The sequence below is a fragment of the Gadus chalcogrammus genome, unplaced genomic scaffold (genome assembly GCF_026213295.1).
Source record: "Gadus chalcogrammus isolate NIFS_2021 unplaced genomic scaffold, NIFS_Gcha_1.0 GACHA085, whole genome shotgun sequence".
Taxonomy (NCBI): domain Eukaryota; kingdom Metazoa; phylum Chordata; class Actinopteri; order Gadiformes; family Gadidae; genus Gadus; species Gadus chalcogrammus.
In genome coordinates, this window is record NW_026613520.1 from 142,501 (window position 1) to 151,975 (window position 9,475).

At 49.9% G+C, this 9,475-nt stretch overlaps 1 protein-coding gene and 1 long non-coding RNA gene across 2 annotated transcripts; one reads left to right on the top strand and one right to left on the bottom strand.

Annotated features, from left to right (window-relative positions):
- Positions 1-4,737: 4,737 nt before the first annotated feature.
- LOC130378536 (uncharacterized) lies at positions 4,738-9,475 on the top strand. Its single transcript, XM_056585265.1, has 5 exons — positions 4,738-6,000; positions 7,435-7,497; positions 7,652-8,720; positions 8,828-9,002; positions 9,101-9,475. The coding sequence occupies exons 2-5, from the start codon at positions 7,484-7,486 to the stop codon at positions 9,157-9,159; spliced, it is 1,317 nt and encodes a 438-aa protein (XP_056441240.1). The 5' UTR covers positions 4,738-6,000; positions 7,435-7,483; the 3' UTR covers positions 9,160-9,475.
- On the bottom strand, positions 5,474-6,844 carry LOC130378537 (uncharacterized). The gene is made up of 3 exons (XR_008894748.1): positions 6,702-6,844; positions 6,255-6,333; positions 5,474-6,057 (listed from the first exon to the last, which is right to left on the bottom strand). It is a non-coding gene; the product is annotated as an uncharacterized LOC130378537 (long non-coding RNA).

The window sequence follows — 9,475 nt, forward strand, 5'->3', positions numbered from 1 at the left end:
TGGACCACAGAGCCGTCTCACTCGCTGGCAGACGGACACAAACAGAGCCAGCAGCCGCGGCGCTGTAACCCACGGCAACGAGACCTGTCACAGACGCAGACGTCGGGATAGTCACGACACGAGACGCAACACACCCGCCGTGAGAGAGGGGGGGAGGGAGGCCCAGAGGGGCGGGGGGAGGGAAGGGGGGGAGGGCGGCCCAGAGGGGCGGGGGGAGGGAGGGAGGGGGGGAGGGAGGCCCAGAGGGGGGGGGGGGGGGGGGGGAGGGGAGGGAGGCCCAGAGGGGCGGGGGGAGGGGGGAGGGAGGGAGGGGGGGGAGGGAGGCCCAGAGGGGCGGGGGGAGGGGGGCGGGAGGGAGGGGGGGGGCGGGAGGCCCAGAGGGGCGGGGGGAGGGAGGCCCAGAGGGGAGGGAGGCCAAGAGGGGCGGGGGGAGGGGCGGGGGGGAGGGGCGGGGGGAGGGAGGCCAAGAGGGGCGGGGGGAGGGGCGGGGGGAGGGAGGCCCAGAGGGGCGGGGGGAGGGGCGGGGGGAGGGAGGCCCAGAGGGGCGGGGGGAGGGGCGGGGGGAGGGAGGGGGGGGAGGGAGGCCCAGAGGGGCGGTGGGAGGGAGGGGGGGAGGGAGGCCCAGAGGGGCGGGGGGAGGGAGGCCCAGAGGGGCGGGGGGAGGGAGGGGGGGAGGGGGGAGGGGAGGGAGGCCAAGAGGGGCGGGGGGAGGGAGGGGGGGGAGGGAGGCCCAGAGAGGCGGGGGGAGGGAGGGGGGGAGGGAGGCCCAGAGGGGCGGGGGGAGGGGGGAGGGAGGGGGCGCTGCCGCCACTGAGGTCAGCGGGGTCGCCAGGGATACGCCAAGCGGTCGGCCGCTCATCATGGAGACGTCCGCGCTGGTACGAGGGAGAAGGGGAGAGAGGGAGAGAGGGAGGGGGGGAGAGAGGGAGAGGGGGAGAAAGAGAAAGGAGGGAGAGAGAGAGAGGGGGAGATAGGGAGAGAGGGACGGGAGAGAGAGGGAGAGAGGGAGGGGGGGGAGAGGGAGCGGGGGAGAGAGGGAGCGGGGGAGAGAGGGAGAGAGGAAGAGGGGGAGAGAGGGAGAGAGGGACGGGAGAGAGAGGGAGAGAGGGAGGGGGGGGAGAGGGAGCGGGGGAGAGAGGGAGCGGGGGAGAGAGGGAGAGAGGAAGAAGGGGAGAGAGGGGGAGAGGGAGGGGCGGAGCAAAGGAAAGAGAGATGGGGGGAGAGAGGGAGGAGAGGGGGGATGGAGGGAGAGGGAGAGTCTCTTATCCTCACTATCTCTGTTGGATCTGCATTATGAGTATTAGCTGAGCTCATAGACACATTGACATTGTACACATTCAGTATTGATTATGTCATAACGATGTTAACCTTTCAAAGTCCAGTCAGAGAAACTGCAGTGTAAATAATCCAACAAATGTGTGTGCTTCTTTGTGTGTGCGTGCATGCATGTACGTTAGAGCATGTGTTTATGACTGTGTGTGTGCAAGACATTTAAAGAGAGTGCCTTTTAGTTTCCAGCTCTAGGGTTTAGAGTGTGTGTGTGTGTGTGTGTGTGTGTGTGTGTGTGTGTGTGTGTGTGTGTGTGTGTGTGTGTGTGTGTGTGTGTGTGTGTGTGTGTGTGTGTGTGTGTTTACAGGCGTGCAGGCGCTGAGGGAGGAGGTCCTTTTGTTTTTCTACACCCGACACAGAGAGGCTGAGGACCCCTGCCGCCCCCCCCCCCGGGGTCCGCCGCCACCCCCCCACTAGGGCCCACTAGGGCGCTGAGGACCCCACTAGGGCCCACTAGGGCGCTGAGGACCCGACTAGGGCCCACTAGGGCGCTGAGGACCCCACTAGGGCGCTGAGGACCCCACTAGGGCCCACTAGGGCGCTGAGGACCCCACTAGGGCGCTGAGGACCCCACTAGGGCCCACTAGGGCGCTGAGGACCCCACTGGGGACCCCCCTGGGGTTAGGGTTAGGGTTAGCCGCCACCCCCACCCCTGGGAGGTTTAGTACACTAGTACACTTTAGGTTTAGTGCACTAGGGTTAGTGGTGGTGCCACCAACCCAACGATGCAGCAATGACCCCGCAGACGCTTCCAGGCAGTCGTGAACCTGCTTCGGTTCTGCGGCGGGTTTTAGCGAGCGGACCAATCACAGCCCTCGCACCACCACCACTACACCACCACTAACCCTTACACCACCACCATTACACCACCACTAACCCTTACACCACCACCATTACACCACCACTAACCCTTACACCACCACCACTAACCCTTACACCACCACCATTACACCACCACTAACCCTTACACCACCACCACTACACCACCACTAACCCTTACACCACCACCATTACACCACCACTAACCCTTACACCACCACCACTACACCACCACTAACCCTTACACCACCACCACTACACCACCACTAACCCTTACACCACCACCACTACACCACCACTAACCCTTACACCACCACCACTACACCACCACTAACCCTTACACCACCACCACTACACCACCACTAACCCTTACACCACCACCACTACACCACCACTAACCCTTACACCACCACCACTACACCACCACTAACCCTTACACCACCACCACTACACCACCACTAACCCTTACACCACCACCATTACACCACCACTAACCCTTACACCACCACCACTACACCACCACTAACCCTTACACCACCACCACTACACCACCACTAACCCTTACACCACCACCACTAACCCTCGCACCACCACCACTACACCACCACTAACCCTTACACCACCACCACTACACCACCACTAACCCTTACACCACCACCATTACACCACCACTAACCCTTACACCACCACCACTACACCACCACTAACCCTTACACCACCACCACTACACCACCACTAACCCTTACACCACCACCACTACACCACCACTAACCCTTACACCACCACTAACCCTTACACCACCACCACTACACCACCACTAACCCTTACACCACCACCACTACACCACCACTAACCCTTACACCACCACTAACCCTTACACCACCACCACTACACCACCACTAACCCTTACACCACCACCACCACTACACCACCACTAACCCTTACACCACCACCACCACTACACCACCACTAACCCTTACACCACCACCACCACTACACCACCACTAACCCTTACACCACCACCACTACACCACCACTAACCCTTACACCACCACCACTACACCACCACTAACCCTTACACCACCACCACTACACCACCACTAACCCTTACACCACCACCACTACACCACCACTAACCCTTACACCACCACCATTACACCACCACTAACCCTTACACCACCACCACTACACCACCACTAACCCTTACACCACCACCACTACACCACCACTAACCCTTACACCACCACCACTACACCACCACTAACCCTTACACCACCACCACTACACCACCACCATTACACCACCACTAACCCTTACACCACCACCACTACACCACCACTAACCCTTACACCACCACCACTACACCACCACTAACCCTTACACCACCACCACTACACCACCACTAACCCTTACACCACCACCACTACACCACCACTAACCCTTACACCACCACCACTACACCACCACTAACCCTTACACCACCACCACTACACCACCACTAACCCTAGTTAGTAAGGGGCGAGGTGTCCCGCGCCCGTTTTGTTTTCTACAACCGACACAGAGAGGCTGAGGACCCCTCCCACCCCCCTACCCAGACCCCCGGGAGGAGGTCCTCCTGGGTGAAGGAGGACCAGAAGGTGTGGAGGTGTGTCAGTGTGTCTGAGGACCCTCCTCCACCTGGGGACACTCTGTAGAAGGACAGAGAGCCAGCAGGCCGGTCCAGATACACTCCTACTCTGGTGGAGCCAGCGGGGGGGAGGGGGAGGACTGTCTCTGTACCGTTGTACCAGGCAGAGTAACCATCATCATAACAATCAAGACTCCAGGACTTGTTGTTCAGTCCAAGCCTCCTGTCATCACCCCCTCCTCTCCTTGTGATTCCTCTGTATGTCACTCCTATAACAACCCCTCCTTCCCACTCTACCTCCCAGTAACAGCGGCCAGTCAGAGCCTCTCTACCCAACACCTGCTCCCAGTAGTCAAATCTGTCTGGGTGATCCGGATACGACTGGTCCTCTCCAACCCACGTCACCTTCCTGTTGTCCTCAGACAGAGAGAGGAGTCTGCCGGCCGTGTTGGGGTCCAGTGTGAGGTCACAGGCATCTGAGGGAGAACCAGACATGATGAGCTGCTGAACCGCTCTTCATCATCATCATCATCATCACTAGTACTGTTCTCCTGCGCTCTGTGTACATATTAGAGATGCGCGGTTGGCGGTTGCAACCGCGGACTCCGCGGTTAAACCGCGGACTCCGCGGTTAAACCGCGGATCGGGCGGGTGATGTGACAAAAAATTATATTTTAATTAAATTCGGGCGGTTGGCGGTTTAACCAACGAAATTCAAAAATATATACACATTGGTAAATGTCGTTACCTACTTCCAAGCACATTTTGAAATAATCCAATTCTCATCAGGCATTAAATTGGCCTCTGCCTCTGTCTCTATCACACACACACACACACACACTAACGGAAGCAAAAAAGTTTAAATTAAGTGACGATCCGTCCTATGTCGCGTCTCCAAAGACCTGCAAGTTATGAGACAGCTGTCAGTATTGGAAGAAGCTTTAATGTCTCGGAGATGAAACTGCCTGGGTTATTTTGTTTCGTATAAGTTATATTTTAAAACAGCCAGTCATTGTAGCCTACCACTCGTGGAATATGGAATTTCAAAGAGATGATGGAGTGATTTGACTCAGAAGTGACATCAGGCATTGGCAGCGCGAGATGTGCAGAACAAGTTAAACTTCTAGCTCAGTAACATCAACACCTAAGAAAGAAGGTAAGAAAGATAGTCGGAAAACTTTGATTTGCAAGGCAAGCAGGCAAGTGTTGGGCTTGTTACAGTAGCCTATATAGCCTTCAATGCGGTGAAATTTCGGAATTAATAGGCTCGAGTCGTGTTTCCTTAAAAGGCTATCTTTCATTTTGCAAAAAAAAAAAAACACAGTAGGCTATATTACCATATTAAAATGGTGTACCAAATTGCGTTTTATTACAATGATAAAAAAGTGTAGGCCTACTAGCCTATGGTAAGGTCAGGTTTGCCGATGTGCTTGGCTATTTTAAAGTTTCTCCCTGTGCATCGATCGGAGACAGACGTCACTTCACTGATAATATTCTGGGGATAGGCTACAACATAGCCAATAGGCTTTCATACTAGGGACTTTATCCTTTAAATATCTTTGCGGCATTGGATCAGTCTCCTTTCAAGAACAGGCAAGAACTTTCTAGCCTCGCGTCAGCAGCGCATATACCTAAAAACAACAGGCGGATGGCGGGCGGGTGCGGTTTTGAAAACCGCACAATTTTTTTGAAAAAAGTCAAAAAAATTGTTGCGGATGGATGGCGGGCGGATCAAGCGTTTTGTGATGCGGTTGCGGATGAAATAATAGCCCATCCGCGCATCTCTAGAGCTTACCTCTCCCGAAATAAGTGTTTTTTGTGAATGACAGGGTCGTTAAGACTGACAAAAAGATCTCTCACTTACACAGCACTACAAGGCTACTCTCTGCGATACTTTAACTGGAGCTGGACACTAAAAAAATGGGCAAAAACGTTTTTATTCCAATTCTGAGTCTAAGTCCACAAGGATATACTCAAAAAACAGTTACAATGTTTTTATTCTGCTTCTGAGCCAAGTCCAAATGGGCTTAGTAAAAAAAACGGCCAAAAACGTTTTTATTTCCATTCTGTGCCTAAATGTGGATGGACTTAGTCTCAAAAACGGTGAAAATGTTTTTATTCTTCTTCTAGGCCCTTGTTTCCATCCTCCAGAGTGGGCAGGATGTCCTCAGAAGGTGTCCGAAAATAGTGCATGGTCGTCGGACTGACCGTCGGGGATCGGGAGGGTATGTCATGGAGGACTTTCGCACATATGCTGACGCATCAGCACCTGTGGTGAACACCTAAAAATAATGTTTAAAAATAGAAAAAAACATCAGAGATTGTGAGGCTGGGTTCCTAACATCTCCCCAAATAGTTTTCATGCAGATTCATATGATATATTTCACAATTTAAGCAAAATCAAAAATTGGTCTGCATCGTGCTTTGCTTTGTCAACAATGGCATTAACATCGGCATCAGAGCCATCCTTCAAGCATACCCTCCGCAAATGGACAGACAGGCTTGCTTGTGTTTTGAGACAGCGTGGACAGAGCAAGTAGTGCCTGTTTGCTGTTTTACTTGAATTAGAAAAAAAAGGCATTACTTAGCAGGGCATTACATACAAGGCATTACAAAGCATGGAATGTAAAAAGGAGAATGGTACTATATCAAATATTACAAAATAATAAAGTAATACCCCTATACATTTTTCAGTATGTGAAGAGAGAAAATAATTCAGATATTACTTTTTTGTAGATCATGAAGAGCTGAGTGTATTCTATATCTACAGATCATATCAACATATTTTGATAAAAAATAAAATAAAGGCTTACCTTTGATGCATTTAAGATTCTTCACCATGAAATTCCAGTATTTATAATGCCTGTTGCATAAAGCTCCTCCCCCCACAAGCTATTGTTGCAAGCTGAAAGGGGCGTGTTCTTACCTGTGTTTTTGAAGATGTGTCTCTCATTTTGGTTAAACTTCAGCAAACTTGCAGACTTTTTCCAAGATTGGCTTTTTCTCCACATTTGATTCATCATTTCAATCACACATTCCCCAAGGTCTGGAAAAGATAATAATTGTGTCTGTACATAAATGGATGCATTTCATTCACACACAGAGCAACTGTGGAACTGCAAGGCAGTTTTGCATAATTTCTTCAAGTGAAACCAGTTTGAATGGCCCTTCCCCAAAAGATGTGAAACCAATTTGAATGGGCCATTTACAATTTCTAAAGCAGCACATGAATAAAGGGGTGGGGCTTCACTGCACTGGGGCTCTGTTAACCAATGAGCAAAGACTTTGGCATCATAAATACTGGACTGATTTTGAAAGAATTCACTCTCAGAAATTTCTGAAATCTACTGAACTTCCGAAGAGCATATTCCTTGGCCATACATTGAATCAAAAGCAATTCTAATTGCTACCTTCTACTTCTAAAGCGCTGTTATTCCTTGGCAATAGCCTTTAAAAGCAATTTTAATTGCTATTTCTGATCAAGAAGGGTTTTCTTTTCAAAAAGCCTTTCTAATTTGCTGTATTTGATTTGACCATTCTGCCCAGAGAACTAAAGCTTACATTCTTAATTTGCTAAATTTGATTGGACCATTCTGCCTAGAGAGCTAAAGCTTACATTCTTAAAGGTTATTGTTCTAATTTGTCATTCTTCTGAACAGCCGTAATTCTTCCAGAGATTCATCTTCACTCACTGTCTCATCTTAAGAAATGGCTGGGGAAAAGTAAGTAATATTTAATGCCTCTGTTTATATATATATATATATATATATATATATATATATATATATATAGTGTAATTGCTCATGAAGTATTACCATGTTTTAAATGTTTTGTTGTGATGACTTCTGAATGAACGTATTTCTTTTCTATTACCAGGAAATCTGCAGCTGCACATAGACACTATCTACTCTGTCCAGTTTGTTTGAGGACCCAAGAGTCTCTATCCTGTCACCTGCGCAGAGTCTGCATGAAGGATAAGACACCACCACAGATCCTAGAGGTGGTTGAAAAGGCCAAGAAAGATGTGTGTGACCTCCTGAAGAATGGACGGGCTTTTAGTTATGCAGTCCTGAAGCAAATCGTCTCATCACCAAATCCAATCGAAGGATTGATTGAGGAGCTGAAATACCATCACTTGTTTGTGACAGGAGTCCCTCCTCCTCTGCCCATTGGTAATCCAAGGTTGGTCACCGAAACCCTTTCTGAATGCCCTGGGGAGGCACCCGGAGAGACAGAGCCATCTGATGTGGAATCTTGCGGCAGCAATGAGCTTTTTCAATGTAGACAAGAGAAAACGTATACCAAAGACAAAATGGTGAAAGCGAAGGATTTAGGCATTTTGAAAAAGCATTCAGCAGATCATCCATTGCTCAAGCGCTTTGCCGACTACCTAAAGAATGATTACGAAAATGCAAAGTACCAACAGGAGGTTGACACTGTTTCCCGGTACCTGTATTTTGCTGATCCTACGGAACCATCTTTGAAGTTTGTCAATGACAGAGAGAAGCTCAGAGACTTCCTGGGTCAACAGGCTAAGGCAGGGTATAAGGCACAAACATCAGGAAATTACATCAAGTGCTTGAAAAGGTTCTTGGAGTTCCACTTGACAAGGACCGGCTTGAGACAGGATGACAGGGAGCTCTACAAGCAGTGCACGTTATATTTGAGTTTTTTAACTTCTTCACAGAGTGTCCTCTCTAAGCAAGCGAGCAAAGAAATTGTGCAAAAGAGGCATGCCTTGTTGTTTGACAAAAGTCAACCCACACCTCGTGAATGCTTGGCTGTTCTTGATAAAGGTGAAGGTGACTTAGTGAAAATCATGAATCAACTTGATGACAGTTCTTCCTCCCTGAGTATGACTGAGTGCATATTTGTGCTATACTATCTTGAGGCAATTGTCATACTAAGACACTGCCAACGGCCATGTGTGGTGCAGAGCATGAAGGTGAGTGTTACTGCTCTATTGTGCTCTTATGTGCTCTATTGATAAATTTACCCTGACATTTTAGCCTTACATTTCCTAATCAATGGCATATCCTCTTTTTGTTACAGGTCAAGGAATGGCTTGAACGGAAACACGCAGATGATGATTCAATCGTTTTTGTAAAGGACCACAAGACGGCTGCACATTTTGTGGTCTCAATTGTCCTGTCCAAGAAGGAGGAGGCGTGGTTTGAGAAATATTACAACAAAGTGCGGCCACAGCTCCTTGCTGGCGAAAGGAAACGTAAGCGAGATGAGTAGGATGAGAAGGATGGAGATGATTTTTTCTTTGTGTCCTCCCGCGGTAAGCCAATTTACAATGCAGCTGGTGATCTGATAAAGCTCCAGCAAAAGTGCAACGTCCCCCAGGTGAGCAGCCAGGTTGTACGGAGGGTATTTGAGACAGCAGCTAACCGCCTGGATGACCCTCAGAAGAAAGCAGTTTCTGACTACCTGGGATGAGGACTCCAAAATCGTACCATGACCCGTTTGGTGAGATGTTTCATATGTTTTTTAGTGGATCAATTCTTGGCATGTATGGATAAACTTTCTGAATATGATGCGTGGCCTTTGACCTTTGGGGGGTGGTGGGGCGGCGGGTGACTCCTAAAGCTTACAGGGCATCTGCCTTCAGAGACACATATGACATGTCCCTGTTTGGTGAAATGTTTCATCTGTGTGTTTGTTTGTGCTGATGGCTCTTTAAAGGATGGGGAT